This window comes from Rhineura floridana, chromosome 1 (genome assembly GCF_030035675.1).
Source record: "Rhineura floridana isolate rRhiFlo1 chromosome 1, rRhiFlo1.hap2, whole genome shotgun sequence".
Lineage (NCBI taxonomy): Eukaryota > Metazoa > Chordata > Lepidosauria > Squamata > Rhineuridae > Rhineura > Rhineura floridana.
In genome coordinates this window covers 62339643-62357323 of record NC_084480.1, presented here as the reverse complement: position 1 = coordinate 62357323, position 17681 = coordinate 62339643, and the positions used below count along the sequence as shown (strand labels likewise).

At 43.6% G+C, this 17681-nt stretch overlaps 1 protein-coding gene across 5 annotated transcripts in view; it reads left to right on the top strand.

Moving 5' to 3' along the window:
• The window catches only part of MCTP1 (multiple C2 and transmembrane domain containing 1), a 389200-nt gene that overhangs the window by 156626 nt on the left and 214893 nt on the right, over positions 1 to 17681 (top strand). For 4 of the 5 annotated variants that reach the window (XM_061622422.1, XM_061622406.1, XM_061622442.1 and 1 more), the window contains exon 6: positions 4076 to 4114. The exons of the other annotated variant lie outside the window; for it this stretch is intronic. In XM_061622422.1, coding sequence (XP_061478406.1) covers positions 4076 to 4114 — 39 coding nt within the window. The remainder of the gene's footprint in view (positions 1 to 4075; positions 4115 to 17681) is intronic. 5 annotated transcript variants of the gene reach the window in all.

Below are 17681 nucleotides of genomic sequence, written 5' to 3'. Positions count from 1 at the left end.
AGATGGTTCTAGGAGAACCCCCAAGCTATGAACCTGCTCCTTCATGGGGAGTGCAACCCCATCCAGGACAGGTTGGACATCCACCATCTGGTCAAAAGAACCACCCACTAGCAGCATCTCAGTCTTGTCTGGATTGAGCCTCAGTTGATTAGCCCTCATCCAGTCCATTGTCGCAGCCAGGCACTGGTTCAGCACATTGACAGTCTCACCTGAAGAAGATGAAAAGGAGAAATAGAGCTGCATGTCATCAGCATACTGATGGCAATGCACTCCAAAGCTCCAGATGACCGCACCCAATGGTTTCATGTAGGTGTTGAACAGCATGGGGGGCAGAACTGACCCCTGCGGAACCCCATACTGGAGAGTCCAGGGTGCCAAGCAATGTTCCTCAAGCACCACCTTCTGGAGCCGACCCGCCAAGCAAGAGCGGAACCAGCTCCATGCAGTCCCTCCCACTCCCAACTCAGCCAGTCTTCCCAGAAGGATACCATGGTCGATGCTATCGAAAGCCACTGAGAGATCAAGGAGAATCAACAGAGTCATACTCCCCCTGTCTGTCTCCTGGCAGAGGTCATCATACAGGGTGACCAAGGCTGTTCCCATGCTAAAACCAGGCCTGAAACCCGACTGAAATGGATCCAGATAATCAGTCTCATCCAAGAGTGTCTGGAGCTGGCCTGTCACCACTCGTTCAAGGATCTTGCCCAGGAATTGAACATTTGCCACCAGCATATAATTGTTAAGATATTCTGGGTCCAGTGAGGGTCTCTTTGAGGCAGCCAGGGACCACCCCATCTTGCAGAGAGGCATTAATCACTTCCCTGGCCCAGCCGGCTGTTCCATCCCTGCTAGCTTTTATTAGCCAAGAAGGGCAAGGATCCAGCACAGAAGTGGTTCCATGAACCTGTCCAAGCACCTTGTCAACGTCCTCAAGCTGTACCAACTGAAACTCATCCAAGAAATCAGGACAAGGCTGTACTCTGGATACCTCGCTCGATTCATCTGCTATAACACTGGAGTCTATGTCCTGGCTGATGCTAAAGATTTTATCCTGGACGTGCCTAGCAAATTCATTACAGCGGGCCTCAGATGATTCTACCATGTCCTTGGGGCCAGTGTGTAATAGCCCCCAGACAATTCTGAAGAGCTCCGCTGGGCGGCAGATTGATGATTTGACAGTGGCAGCAAAATATTGTTTTTTTGCTGCCCTCACTGCCCAAATAGAGCTTACCATAGGCACTTACCAGTGTGTAATTGCATCCACCAGGAGGTTGTCCCCATCAGCACTGAAGCCGTCTCCTATATTGTTTCATTGCTCTCAGCTGTGGGGTATACCATGGAGCCGTACCAGCTCTACACAGGAGAGAGCACTCCAGAGTAATCATGTCAACCGCCTGGGTCATTTCTGTATTCCACAGTTCAACCAGGGTTTCAACAGGAGCACCAGTGTAACTCCCCAGAGCCCTTTGGAAACCATCCAAATCCATTAATCTCTGGGGGCATTATGTGCATACTTTGCTAAAATTAGTGCATGAGTGGATTCTTCTCTTTTGTATGTTGGTTCTTTAGCACAGTTCAGTGCAAAGATTTCATCAATGGAGAACTTGCAAACTAACAGTGAGTTCATTTTAGCAGCTTGCTGTTTTCTAGAGTTGTAATCTGCTTGATTAGTGTTGGAAGATTTAAAATCCTCGGAAATATATGAGTGATAACTTAAATCCCAGGATTTAATTATTTAGTGCTAATGCTTCTCTGAAATATTAAAGAAATTTCCCCCCTCCAAATTGTAATTCAAAACTTTTGTATATGTTTGGAAGGAAAAGGCCATATGACCCTTATTGACATGTTCTTAAATTCTACACTTCTAAAATACTTAATTTATTTCTATACCATTTTCATCCAGCAGGGTCCCAAAGCAGCTTGTATAAATATGCAGGCATAGGGTTCTTTGTCGCTAGAGACCTAGGTGACCTCAGTGGCTAAGAGTGCCTTTTACCAGCTTTGGCTGGTAAGACAGCTGCAGCCATACTGCAGCCCAGTTTCTGGACTGGGATAGCCTGACCACTGATGTCCATGCACTGGTAACCCCCAGGCTGGATTACTATAATGTGCTTTATGTGGGCCTGCTCTTGAGATTGGTTCAGAAGCTGCAGCTGCTGCAAAATGTGGTGGCGCAACTGCTCACTGGGGCAAGGTATGGCCAACATACTACTCTGCTGCTGAAAGAATTGCTCTGGCTGCCCATTAGCTTCCAGGCTGAGTTCAAGGTTCTAGTTTTGGTGTACAAAGTCCAATACAGCTTGGGACCAGGATACCTAAAAGATTGTCTTACCCCTTATATACCCAGTCAGTCACTGCACTCTGCAGGTGAGGGCCTCCTGCAGATACCATCTTATCAGAAGGTCCACTCTGTACAACATAGGAACCAGATCTTTAGTGTTGTGGTACCCTTTGGAATTCCCTCCTCTTAAATATTAGACAGGCGCCATCTCTGTTATCTTTTCGGTGCCAATTGAAGACCTTCCTCTTTCAACAAGCCTTTTAAGTAGAGACCTTATCCCAGTCTGCTTCTGTGCTAGAATTGTATTTTAAGATGTTTTTAAAGTTGTTTTAAAGATGTTTTAATAGGTTTTTAAATGTTTTATCTGAATATGTTTTAAAGTCTTGTTTTTAAGATTTTTTAAAATGCTTTTAGTGTTTTTGTTTGCTGCACTGGGCTCCTTCTGAGAGGAAGTATGGGATATAAATTTAATTAATTATCATTATCGTTATTAATAATAATAACAGTAACAGCAACAACAACAACACATTTAGTTGGATATAACCCAGTGTCTTGAAGTGTATTACAGAAAGAAAGTGACGGGCATATCTGAGAATATGTTCTGTTCAAAACAATATGCTGTTTTGGCTCTGATATTGCCTTCGCTATTGTAGCATGTCTTCCACTATACCCAAGTAATCATTATATGTTTCTGCTAGAATACATATTAATATGAATGCTGAAATAGAATTAGATTTCTAGCTAGACTACAGGCTTCATTATTCACTTGTATTATGGCTTGGTAAGCCTCTCTGAGCCAATGACCAAAGTTTTATGTAACTAAAGTGTCATCCTATGTGATGTACTTCCGTTGGTTTAACTAAAACAGTGTTGTTTGAAATGCATTCTGATCCTAATAGTCCACAATGATAGTTTAAATGAAATGCTTTACTTTTCTGTAAAAATTTGGCAAACAGTATATCCATGTATAAAAGAAAGAACAAAGTAATTCCGATGAAACTATTAAGAGTTTGAAAACAGTTCTTCCTTAGAATCCTTGATGGAAAAAAATTCTGCACCTGGAAAGTTCCCATAACAACTTCTGAAGTTACAACTTTTTTTCCAATTTGTTTTTTCCATTCAGTATGTTTACTTCCTAACATTCTTGCATTTTAAATCTGTCTGCATAAGCTGAAGTGGTATAATTTTGAATGTACTAGCACATTACCATATATATTTTCCCTGTTAGCATGAAAGGTTTCCCCCCCCCCCAACTCTAGGAGACTGTGTGTGTGGTGGGTGTGTCTGGATACATGTGCTGTCATTCTCTAGTATCCAGAAGGAAGTGCATTCTACAGTACAAAATAAGGCCCCTCTTTACGCAGTCTCAGTCTAAACTCTAAATTCTCTACCAAATTTCAGTGCATGTTAAAATTTGATTAATTCCCATCCCACCTGCTACAAAACCAGAAAACCTGCTTCACAACCAACCCATATAAATATACTAGATAACAGGAGACCAAACTCTGCACAGCCTTTCTTCTAATGAAGAGTCATAGCTTAACTGTAGAACATATATTGACCCTAAGCACCATCATGTTACTTTATCCTGTTTTTTTCTTTTTCATCATAAAATAACAGGAGGTCCACATCTGTGTGAATAATGCTTGTAGTTCATTTCAGTCTTGTATAGCTGTTTGGAATGCATCTGAAATTTCTGTATGTGCATTAATATATGCATTGCTGCTTTGGAAGACAACTTACCTCCTGTGTGAATGAGTAAAAGGTTATTAAAATGCTCTATTTCATTTGCAGACAATGCTAATGAGGAAGAGTTGGAAAAGATCAAGTAAGGTAATCTTTAGTATGTGGTCTTGATAAGAGGACTATGGTACTCTATAACTTGTCACTTGAATGGAAACTAGTGGCACATATGACTAGGTCTGTAAAATCTAATTTATAATTTTGCAGGAGGCCTTTTAAATAATAAGGAAACTCCCCGTGTTATATACTACAGCATTTAAAAACTATTTTAATCATTGCAGAGCACCTAAGTACATCTAACTAGGTGTAGTCAGGGTGATTAGTTTATATTAAGATCATACTTCTTGCACATTTGTTTCGGTGAACAGAACCTAAATTGGTGATTGTCAATTCATTTGTTATCACGTGACAGGCAATTCCAGAAAGCATGAAGTAGAAACATAAGGTGATATCCAGTGGTGTCCACCCTTTAGCTGAATGGGCTTACAGTTGCATAATGGGAATTCCCCTTTCTGTCATCCCCCCTGCAGCTACCTGTGAGACTTTGGGAACCCTTAGAGCACTGTTCTTCAACCTTGGGTCCCCAGATGTTGTTGGGCTACAACCCCAGTCATCCCCAGACAGAATGGTCAGGGATGATGGGATGATTGGGTTCCCAGATGTTGATGAACTACAAAGTTGAAGAACACTGCCTTTGAGCACATTTGGGAGGTCATGAGGTCTGTGGGGGAAAAGGAAAGGAAATTCTGTCATACATAGAATTCAGGTTATCTTTGTTCCCTAGTGTGCTTTGCAGTATGAATAAGCTTAAACATGCAACTGAATATAATATTCTGCTCAATAGGTCAGTGGTTTGGCCTTTTTGCTGCAAATGTATATCTGCAAATGATACAAAATGCACATGGCTTCCTTTGGTTTTAATAATTTTCTGTTCTGAGACTTAGATGAATTGATCGGTGGATTATATATTACTGAATAGTGTGTATGCACTGTGCACACGTACATACAGATATTCATACACAGCTGCATAAACCTTTTCTCATGAGATTCGACACTGCAATTTTTTTATTCACTCTTGACATAAGTTGGGTTTCTCTCATCTGCTATTCTGATGTATACAAAGAAAGGCTAGGTATTGCTACAAGTTCACGTACCTAATTAGTAATATATATCTTGTTTAGATTACTTGTTACCTTGGGACAGTTCTGTGCATACATCATAAAGACAGACAAAAATTGTGGCAGGCATCAGTCTTTACTCCCTTAGGGCAGAGGCAAGAACCTTTTCTGACTGATGAACCGGATCTTAATCTCCCTACTCCTGGGTGCCAAATTTGCAAATCGTGTGGCCACCCACATGTCATCACCTGACACCATAGTGACATCAGGTGATGCTGCACTTTGAAATCCCAGCAATCAGGGTTTTAAAGTAAGGAGAGAGATCTTTGAAAGCCCTTTGCAAGCAGCCCCATGCTTCTCCTGAACCCTTGAAAAACATGAGCTAAAAGGAGCAGTGCAGACCTACTTACAAGGAGTGTTTTAAAGCACATTTCCTAACAGCCCCATGCTTCTCCTTAAACCTCCCAAAGTTGGAGGTTTAAAGAGCTTCATGGGGCTGTTTGGCAAATGGCTTTCAAATAGTCCCACACTGTTTTTGGAGGTTCAAAGAGAAGTGCTGGGAGGAAAAACGGTTTCTATTGAATGTTTATTTATTTTATTTATTGCATTTGTATACCACCCCATAACCGAAGCTCTCTGGGCAGTTTACAACAATTAAAAACATTAAAAACAAATTGTTGTTGTTATGTGCCTTCAAGTCGACTACAACTTATGGCGACCCTATGAATCAGTGACCTCCAACTGTATCTGTTGTGAACCAGCCTATTCAGATCTTGTAAGTTCATGTCTGTGGCTTCCTTTACGGAATCAATCCATCTCTTGTTTGGTCTTCCTCTTTTTCTACTCCCTTCTGTTTTTGCCAGCATTATTGTATTTTCTAACGAATCATGTCTTCTCATGATATGTCCAAAGTATGATAACCTCAGTTTCATCATTTTAGCTTCTAGTGTCACTACGTACTAGTCGCTGTACTGTTGTATTTAGGGTTCTGACCGTGTTTCTATCTCCTTTTGCTTTTGCTTTCCTTCTCTCTTTAACCATTTTAAGAGTTTCTTCAGTCATCCATTGAGGTCTTTCTCTCTTTTTAACTAAAGGTATTGTCTTTTTGCATTCTTCCCTGATAATGTCCCTGACTTCACTCCATAGTTCTTCTTGTTCTCTGTCAACTAAGTTTAAAGCCTCAAATCTGTTCCTTATTTGATCTTTATATGCTTCTGGGATGTTATTTAAATGGTATTTTGGCATTATGATTGCTTTGTTGTTTTTCTTTAGCTTTACTCTGATTTTTTATATGACCAGTTCATGATCTGTACTGCAGTCTGCTCCTGGTCTTGTTTTTGCAGAAAGTATGGCACTTTTCCATCTTCGGTTACCAAATATACAATCAATTTGATTCCTATATTGACCATCTGGTGATGTCCACGTGTACTGTCGTCTTTTCGGTTGCTCAAAAAATGTGTTCGCAAGAAACACATTACAGTATTGGCTTCACAGAATTCAATAAGCCTTTCTCCTGCTACATTTCTGTCTCCTAAGCCCCATTTCCCCACAATTCCTAGTTCTTCTCTGTTCCCTACTTTTGCATTCCAGTCCCCCATGATTATCAGCACATCTTGTTTTGGTGTGTGATCAATTTCTTCCTGTACTTCTGTGTAAAATCTCTGCAATTCCTCTTCTTCTGCGTTTGCCATTGGAGCATAGATTTGGATGATGGTTATGTTAATAGGTTTCCCGTTTAATCTCATTGATATCACTCACTCAGACCTTGCTTTGAAGCTCCTAATTGCTTTTGCTACATCACTTCTCACTATTAAAGCAACCCCATTTCTTCTTAATTTCTCATTTCCTGCATAAAATATTTTGTAGTTGCCTGATTGAAAATGTCCCATTCCGGTCCATCTTAATTCACTCACACCAAGTATTGTAATGTTGATGAATTCCATTTCTTGCTTGACAATTTCTAACTTTCCCTGATTCATGCTTCTCACATTCCATGTTCCTATTGTGTGCGCCGTACAACTCCGGACTCTCCTTTCGCATCTGTGCGCATCAGCATCTGGGCTTCCTTTCGGTTTTGACCCAGCTGCGTCATTAGTCACAGTGCTACTCATACTTGTCCTTTGTTCTTCCCCAGTAGCTCCTTGAGTGCCTTTTGACCAGGGGGTCTCATCTTCCAACACTATCTCATGTTGCATTTTGGATACTCTGTTCATAGGGTTTTCATGGTAAGAGATACTCAGAGGTGGTTTACCATTGCCTTCCTCTGAGTTTGGATGCATCTTAGTCTGGTGTCTCAGCTTTGACCATTCTGCCATGGGTGCCCCTGCTAGGAGTCTAGCCTCTTGGTCTAGACTCCTGACGGCATTGCTCTCAGCTTCTTCAACACTCTCAAAGCCCCTCACCACGTTAAGGTGTGCATCCTAAAGGGGGGTACTAAGAAGTAAGCCCCACTAAATTAAATAGGACTTCTTCCCAAGGGTCTGAAAGGAATTAGAGCAGCACATGGAAAAAAATGAAAATGGGCTGCCTTCAAGTCGATTCCAACTTATGGTGATCCTATGAATAGGGTTTTCATGGTAAGCAGTATTCAGAGGGGGTTTACCGTTGCCTTCCTCTGAGGCTGAGAGGCAGTGACTGGCCCAAGGTCACCCAGTGAGCTTCATGGCTGTGTGGGGATTTGAACCCTGGTCTTCCAGGTCATAGTCCAACACTCTAACCACTATGCTACATAAAGGCCTGAAAAAAATTTTTTCATATTTTTTCCAGGGGTTATTTTTGGGCATTCACATCTCTAAAGAAGACAAGCCTTCTTTTCATTCCACTTTTTTTTTTAAAAAAATTAAAACATAGTGTTCTGTCACTTCTTTGCATTTGCCGGGGGTAAAACAAATATACAAAATTAAAAACACATTTTTTAAAAGCAATTGAAAAACACATGCTAAAATGCCTGGGAGAAGAGGAAAGTCTTGACCTGGCACTGAAAAGATAACAGTGTTGGCACCAGGCGCACCTCACCAAGGAGATAATTCCATAATTTGGGGGCCACCGAGAAGGCCAACTCCCTCGTTGCCAGCCTCCCAGCTTCCCTCAGAGTAGGCACCTGGAGCAGGGCCTTGGATGTTGAGCGTAGTGCACGGGTGGGTTCATGTTGGGAGAGGCGTTCCATCAGGTATTGTGGTCCTAAGCATAGAATAGAAACAGCTTCCCCCTCCTTGAGCAAGGTATGCTCCCACCACTCATCAGCTGTTGAGTAGGTGGAGCACACCTTGCTCCAGCAAAGGAACAATCAAGAGCTCACTTTAAATTCCCAGTTTCCTCCTTAGAAGCCCCATCCTTACCCACCCCACAAGTGACTTCATGTATAATGTCAGCTGTAGGGCGGGTGGGTGTGACTTCCCCAAAATGGCTTCACAGGCCAAATGGGGAGGCCTGGCAGACCAAGTTTGGTCCATGTGCTGGAGGTTCCCCATTCCTTAGGGCAGCGTTTCCCAACCTTGGGCCCCCAGATGTTGTTGGACTACAACTCCCATCAGCCCCAGACAGCATGGCCAATGGTCAGGAATTATGGAAACTGTAGTACAGCAACATTTGCTTAGGGTATAGAAAATGAGGTTTAGAATGGAGTCCACCAAGGGCTTTTTCATTAAATAGGTCACATGTTTGTAACTTTTATTTCATGTATTAGACATTTTATAAAACTAGACAAGTTTTGTCTTCAGCACATGTTCAGTTCTAAGTGTCTTCATGTTTGTTTCATCAGTTTATGTAGAGGCTACCCCTCAATCTACTTTACTCTGCTGTTGTACTAGCACTTGCACTCAAGGGTTTGAGTAGTCTTGTATTTATTTATGTAATGCATTTATATATTCTGGCTTTCAGAAACAATTGCTGGTTCACATTTGCATGCCAGCTGCTTTTATTTTAATCACACAATCCCTTCTGACTACCACTGCTTTTGGGATTCTGTGGAGACATGTTAGTATTAACTGAGCTATTGAGTGGTTTGTGCAATTTGTGCAATCACAGCAGCTCCTGTCCCAGTCACCATGTGCATTTGTGGCAGTGGTGGTGAGCTCCAGTTTCATCCATGTAAAGCCTGGCCTAAACAGACACTCTCTACTATACCTAGCAATAGTCAAGAAGAATTATACGAGGAGCAAAAGCAACTGATTTGCATGTGTGAACCAAGCCTTAAATTCTATTCCTGTTACCTTTTGTACAGGGAAATACATTCCAGACTACACAAAATGTACACAAAATAGTGTTTCTTGCCAGCAGAATGCATGTAATCTCAGTATTTTGTATTTCCTGAGTACAAATGCATGAAGCAGGCTTAAAACTGTTTTGGGTCTGGATATTTGAAAATCCACCTTCTCCTATATGAACCTGTCCATAGGTTATGATACTGTTTGGATGCTCTGCTTTTTATCTTACCATCTAAAGAACTTTGGTTGGTGGGAATATGAGATGGGGCCTTTTCTGTGGCAGTAACCTAATGGTGGCATTCCCTTCTGAAAGAAGTCAGACTAGTCCTGTCAGTCTTGGCTTTCAAGTGTAAAGTTGTTGTATTTTTCTGACCTTCAGTGTCTCTTAATTATGATAGTGAACTTTTAATCACTCAATTCTCTTTGCCTTTTTAATCTTTAAGTCTGTTGAAATGTTTTGACTTGTTTTAGCCATGTTACTGGTTTAGAGTGCATTGTAAACCGCACTGGGGGTTGCTGCTCAGGCTAAAAAGTGGTCTAAAATTTGTTACAAATAACGCAGATCAGCTGGAAAGAGATAAAGAAAACCTGTGTACTTTTGAGAGGATTGCAAATAACTAAGCTACCTTTTTTTTTACTGATCTACAAAAGACAAACATAAATGTTCAGTGTATTGGATGTTAATATTATGATCAGTTTGGTCATCCGTATTTAAGAAAAATGAATTCCAGCTGGGGCAAGTACAAAGAACAGCAGTTGGAATTATTGTGACAATGCAGAATTTGATTCATGACAAAAGGTTTTGAAATGGCATACTTGAGGGCGCAAAAATGGATGTCAGGGATTATTTTCTTTGAAGAACTGATTTTAATAACTAGTGAAGATAATTAATATAGAGTATACAGAAAGTTGTTTCTGATTGTCAACGTCTTTAAACAAATGAGAACAAAAACATATAGGCACATCATTGCTTAGCCAACCCATAGCTTAGCGCAAATGTATGGGCTCCCAGAGAGGGTATCACACCCACTGTGCTCCTCCCTGGTTTATTTTATTTTATTTATAAAAATATTTATATACTGTGCTAACTCATATTCTAAGCAGTGTACAGCAAATATATGATCACCGTAAATTTCAGAAAAAATATATTTTAAAAGGTCAGTTCTTTATGAAATTTCTATCACACGGAATTCAACTAACTGAAAAGGCCTGTCAATGCAAAGTCTTCAAAAGATACCTAAAAAGAAGTGAGGATGCTTGGTGAATTTCTATCAGGAGGGCATTCCATGTTGCTGGACCAGCCATGCTGAATGCTCAATTTCTTGTAGATACCCAATGGGTCTCATCCACACGGGGGACAATTAACAGCATTCCTCACTCACTCTCAACGATCAAGTTACGTGGCTACTTAGTGTCATCTCCATTGACAATGATATATCAAGAAGAACTCCCAAGCTATGTACCTCTAACCCCACCCAGACTGGCAACTGTCTAATTACTTGGGCATGGGCACCACCCATCCACTGAGCCTCTATCTTCCCAGGATTCAAACTCAGTTTATTGGTCCTCAACCAGTCCACCACTGTGTCCAGGCACCAGTCCAGGGCTTGCAAAACCACTTCCGATTCAAATGTTATATGGAGAAATGGAGTTAAGTATCATCAGCATACTGATATTGGAGGCAATATGCTTCTGAATACCAGTTGCTGGAAAGTGCAGGAAGGCAGAGTACTCTTGCACTCAAGTCCTGCTTGTGAGCTTCCCACGGGCATCTGGTTGGCCACTGCACTAGATGGGCCACTAGCCAGATCCAGGAGGCTATTGTTATGACACCTCTCTTCAAAACTCCTAACGATCACTCCCAACCATTTCATATAGATGTTAAGTAACATTGGGGACAGAAGAGTGTCTTGCAGGGCCATATAGCACAAGTTCCAGGGGGCCAACGAGAACTACTCCAGTGCTATTGTCCGGACTCAGCCCTATAGGTAGGAATAGAACCACTTGAATACAGTGACTCCACTACCCATCCCACAAAGTCAGTGCAGGAGAATACCATGGAAAATACTATCAAAAGCTGCTGAAATTGAGCAAGAGTAACAGGGTCACACTCCCCTATCCCTCACTCAAAAAAAGTAATCGGGACAACCAAGGGTTATTCCCTCCTGAAAGTAGCCTGAACTCAGACTGAAGTGGATCTAGATCATCAGTATCACCCAGGAATACTTGAAGTTGCTCAGCCACCACCCTCTCCACACCAAAAAGAGTGTTGACCACCAGTTAGTAGTTATTACACAGCAATGAGTCCAAGTAGGGCTTTTGAAGAGTGGGTGTATCGCTGCCTCTTTAAGTAGTTCAGTAGTTCAGTAGTGGTTCAATTTATTGTAATTTTTTATGGTTTTTTAAAAATGTAATTCATGTAATCAACAAACCTGAACTCAGCAGGGGTGGTGGGAGGATTTGGGAGAATGGGAAATGTATCCTCTTTCCTTTCTCCTGAAAAATCTCTGTATAGTGCAGGATGGGACAGTTTTTAACCCCACAGCATCTCTCCCCCCCCCAGATCCTAATCCCTCTCCCAGATATTTGTTATAAACTTTTAGGGGCTTGAGCAAGTTAAATCCCACTTCACTTTTGCACCTCTGCAACGTACCATATCTCCTGGTAGCTCACATGTCCTTAAGACATAAAAATGTTTTTCTTTAATTTACAAACTTAAATATCTCCACATACCTCCCAGAATATGTAGAAGCCACTACCCTATTTTTGAGTGCTCCTATTTTGCTTCCAAACTGATATGCATTCAGGCAGCTAAATTTGCTGTTTAAAATGCTTAACTGGCAAACTGGCATGCCTAATTAGGTATCTCAAAATAATTAAAAGCTTTTATCTCTTCACTATACTTTACTGTCAAAGAAGCTTATCGCTGATTTTAGAGCTATGTTAGTTCTTAGATTGGAAATATTGTTTCTCTGTGCCTGATGTCATATGATGTTAGGTGACTGACAGGTGGGTATGGTTTGCCCCAAACAGCCTTGCGGGTCAAATTCAGAGGCCTGGTGGGCCTTATAAGGTCAGTAGGCCTAGAGTTTCCTCACTGCTGTTAGACATGAACTCTGATGGAATTGACAATATAAACTGTTTGTTTAGATAAAACGTAAAGGTGTCCGCTCTTGTAGTGCGAGTCGTTTCTGACTCTTAGAGTGCTGTCTTGTGACGTTTACTAGGCAGACCGTATATATGGGGTGGGATTGCCAGTTCCTCCCCCGGCCTTTCTTTACCCCCCAGCATATGCCGGGTACTCATTTTACTGACCACGGATGGATGGAAGGCTGAGTGGACCTCGACCCCTTTTACCAGAGATTTGACTTCCTCCTTCCGTTGGAATTGAACTCCGGCCGTGAGCAGAGCTTTCGGCTGCATTACCGCCACTTACCACTCTGCGCCACAGAGGATCTTGTTTGTTTAGACAGAGACCTCAAAATAAGCAAATGCAATAAAAATACCCATGTTTGCATGATGAATATTGCTTTCCCCATACTTAAGGTGGTATAGACTGTGGTGTATGGATATAAGAAGAATCCACTTTGTATTGCACTTATGAAAGTAAAGCCTCTCTGAGCAGATGTGATAGTAGGCAACGCTTAAAACATATTGTCAGGTTGTAGAGCAGGATGGCTGATCTGTGGCCCTCCAAATGTAGGTGGACGATACCCATCATCCTTGAAAATTGGCCGTGCTGGTTGTGGCTGATGGGAGTTGGAGTTAACAACGTCTGGAGGGCCACGGATTAGTAATTCACATGTAGAGCCTCCATGGTGTTTAGCCCGAGTAGTCTGCCATGCTGCACCATACTCCTTAACCAAAATACTTATTCTCTACATTGATGTCTTTGTGTATTCACTCTATATTGGTAGCTCCATGGCCCAAGGAAGTTTATGTTTTGGCTAAGCACCCAAGGGCCAAACTATACATAATTCAGCGTTTCCCAACCTTTGGGTCCCTAGATGTTGCTGGACTACACTTTCCATAATTCCTGGCTGGGGCTGAGGGGAGTTGTAGTCAGCAACATCTGGGGATCCAGAGGGGAAAGGCTGGTTTACATTATATATGGTTTGGCATTGTGTGATTCTTTTTTAAACTTAATTGCAGCTACAATTGGAGGAGGGGGAAGAGATCAGGATAGGGACCACAGTGTGGGAGTCACTGTCTCAGTCTTGTTAGGGGGCACCTTCCAGTGGCTGCTACATAATGTTATAATGCCAAACTAGGAGTTTAATGCAACATGCAATTTGACCCAAAGTCATCTCAGTCTGTTTCTCCTCAAAAGGTTTTCTTTTCATATTTTGTCTCCTCGTGGCATTGACACTAATTTAGTGTACTACCACTTGGTACTACATAGCAGCCTTGTGAATATTTTAAATAAAATTTAAAGGTGGGTTACAAATGTTTTATATAAATAAGAGTAGCTAAAAGCACCCAACAGATGAAAATACAAGCAATAGAATGAAGCCATCCTGTTAGCACAACAGGACTTCCTCTCCCCAACCCCCCCCCTGTGCCCTCCAAATCTGCTCTAGAGGGTTGGAGAACCCCCAGAAAAGGTTTTGGGGAGGGACATAGGAAGAGGAGAGGGTAAGGAAGTCCTTGCACACATGGGATGACTTTGTTGGATACAATCCCATGTTATTGATTAGCTTACTTAATCAGGGTAGTAGATTTTCTGAGAACTGATCTAGCCACTTGATTGCAAAGGTAGTTTGTGGAATGAAATTGATGTCTACTATGTTTATTTGTTTTGTGTAATTTTCTTTGGGTTGACAGATATGAAATGACAATTTAAGAGGCCGCTCGAGTTTTAAAAAAACCCCACCACACACCACCATTGTTAGGTTATCTTTTTCCCCATCAAGATGTGGCCACTAAAGCTGCATTTTTAATATGAGTTCCACTTGTGACCTTTTGAGATGCAAAAAGAGAATGTCTTAAGATCTGATTGGTGTCGAACCTTGAGAAATAGTGTCACAGGACCAGGTACACTTTCCCATCCTTGGGGTGTTCCTAACACACTCTGTATTTTGTTTCGGGGATGTAGAGGCTTGTTAGTAGATATGGTGGGAGAATAGCAAGCTTGTTGAAAGGATTGTCATCTAATTGAGTCTCTGTGTGCTACACTGCTGATGAGACTGGGGAAGTGAGGCTACAAGGAGAACATGGAGCACTCTTAATGGAGACAACCAAGCCTGCATGATTTGAAGGCTTCTTTCTGGATCACAGCTGGTGGCAGACCTTTTCATCCTTTCCCTCTCAGAAGAATGGAAATTAGAGGCACCCACCTCCTACCTTTTAAGGGGCTATATCCTGTTCAGTGAGATGGTAGTGAAAGGGAAAAGAATTGCCAAGATGATACAACATTTAAATTATATTTAAATTTTACATAATCTCTAATATTTAAAGAAAAAGAAAAAGGACAAACTCTCAACACAACATTGTGTAATGAAACCATAATCAATCTACATGTAGTGGGTATGTATCAGAAGGTTACAGTGCCCAGCAGAATGTGAATGATTTTGAATTTACATTATGCTGGTGGCATGAATCCACACAATCATGGAATCTAACATTACATTTACAATAAACACTTCTTGAAAAATCAACAGGGTATATACTACCTAAATTTTGACTAAAATCTGTCAAGAAATATGGAAAACTAAACAATGGCCCACAGATTGTGGCCTATTGCCGAAATAAAACACAAACACCATTCATTGGGTTAAATCATGGGCCACTTTATTAAACGGAATCAATTAGAATAATGAACCTGCAGAGGGGAAATTAAGTGCGGGAGCATTCTGATGATCCAGGCAAAGCCTGCTTGCAGCCATAGGGCGACTGAACCCTGCCTGAGCCCGGGGCTGCCCTATGCCAGACCCCAGCTCAAGCCACACCCTGAAGATGTGTAGGGGGTCCAACCCGCATCACCGCCCCCCGGAGCTGTGAAACTCTGAGCGGATGAGGCACGTTGGCCCCAAAGGCGGCCCGTGTTCTGCCCCCTGGGCCGTATAGCCCTGAGCTGCAGGCCCCCGGACCGCCAATCGCCCCCAAAGGTGCCTAAAGGTGTCACCTAGCTGCCCTTTCCCTTTAAACCTTTTCCCGCACTTCTTTGCCACAAAAGGGGGACAAGCCTCTGCTTAGTCTCCCTTTACCCCACACCCGATAAGAATCTCGTGCAGACCCCTCTGCAGGTCCATCTGGAAGATGCCATCGTTGCCCCACGAACTGCATGTCTACGCATGCCTACTACTGAGGGCCTTGCCCTCCATGTCTGACCACAGCAGACGACCCGAGGCTACCGAGGCCTCAACTGCATGTCCTCACATGCCTGCCACTGAGAGCCTTGCCCTCCATGTCTGACCACAGCAGACGACCCAAGGCTACCGAGGCCTCAACTGCATGTCCTCACATGCCTGCCACTGAGGGCCTTGCCCTCCATGTCTGACCACAGCAGACGACCCGAGGCTACCGAGGCCTCAACTGCATGTCCTCACATGCCTGCCACTGAGGGCCTTGCCCTCCATGTCTGACCACAGCAGACGAACAGATGCTATTGTGGCCTCAACTGCATGTCCTCACATGTCTTGCCCTTCAGTAACCAAGGTAATTCCCACCCAGGGGAATGACCACCACCTGCAGAACCTTCCGCCCTGAACCCTGCTGGAACAACATGGGTAGGAGACCATTCCAGTGCATACTCTGTCGACCCAGCCACCAAACTGTGGCCCACCATCCGAGGCCCAGCTGTGAACCAATGTGCGTTTGCGGCCCCAAGGCCAGCCTATGAGATCATGCCATGGCTGCAGAGTAGGCTGCGCGTCTGCTCCATCCCCATCCAGCAACCTGCCAAAACAGAAACAATCGTGAACAGTTGGGTCGCGGACCTTCAGACTCACCCCCAGGGTGAATGTATTCCATGCGCCCCCTACTTCCACCTCCTAATGGCGTGCACCTTCATATACCAAAACCAAATGGACCGTCCCAGGTAGGCAATTCCACTGCCAGGTAGGCAACCCCCATTCCGGAGGAGCATGTCCCTCAAACCCCCATGGGTCTGCTCCCAGGCACTGCGACACTAGACTGAAACTTTATAAGGGAAGATCCCTCCCCCTGAATATCAGGCAACCAGGCCTGTAGCTTCAGGCCAAAAACACTATGACGCCGTCATGGGGAAATGTCCAGTCCAGGGGGAGGGTAAAATAATGTGGACTAACTCTTGCACCCCTGGTCTGCCTGGAAGTCTGACCTAGCCCCCAAACACCCTTGCCCCCCATCCGGAAGGCTCTGAATTAAGTGTGAGGGCCGCTACCTGCAACTGCTGAGCTTTGAAGCATGATGGTCTCAGGGCACCTCCCTGATCAACCATCCCTGGCGGGTCAGGTGAACATGGAGGATGAGGATAAGGGGTATGGGGGTGTGCATGGGCCAGCTGGCCAGCACCTGACATATCCCAAGACATCTGAATGGTCCTAAAGGCCCCCTGCCAGCCTACCTTGCGACACACTGACAGACAAGCTACACTCCTACCATGTGATGAATTCCAGCACGTGATTCATAGGAATAGGCCACACTTTGCATAGCCCCTGCCAGCCCCTAACTCCCAGGAATCCCCTCCTGCCCTCTGATAGCTGGTGAGCATGCTGGGGCAGCAGATAGGCATATGGCCATCTCTGACTCCCTTCCCCCATCTCCCAGTATGCGGTATGGGACTAGCTGAGTCGGTCCTTCCTCTAACTGAAACACCATTGACGCGCCGCAGGAAAGGAGAGGGCCACCAGAGGTTGGCGCACAAGGCAGCCAAAAACTTTGAACTTGTGGTAAGGCTGTGAAATCCCTGTTATGGCACCATCACCCCCACCGTAGAAGGTCCCCAACACCTGAAGGGGAGGAAGCAAACACCTTCCCCAGCCCCTGAAAACTGCAGGATCTTGATCTGCAACAGTTCAAGCTTTTCCAGGGGAGCCTGCAGCCCTGGGTCCAAAAGTCAGTCTTCATACCCTGGAAGGTGAACACTGGGGCAGGATCTTCCCTTTCCCCAGCTGCCAAAGGAACCCCCCAGCTCAGAGCTACGCTATAAACTGTGCCATCAGGTGCTAATATGCACCCAAAGTCTGCCCTACCCGTAAACTGTAAATCATGAAAGTAGTGCCCCACTGCTTCTGAGCCCTCTCGTCTCCAAGAAGGGGCTGAAGTGCTCCATGCAAGAATACAGCAGCCCCTAGGTAATGCTCTGCTGCATAGTTGACTTAACAGGCAAAACTCAGCAGCTCAAAATCCACC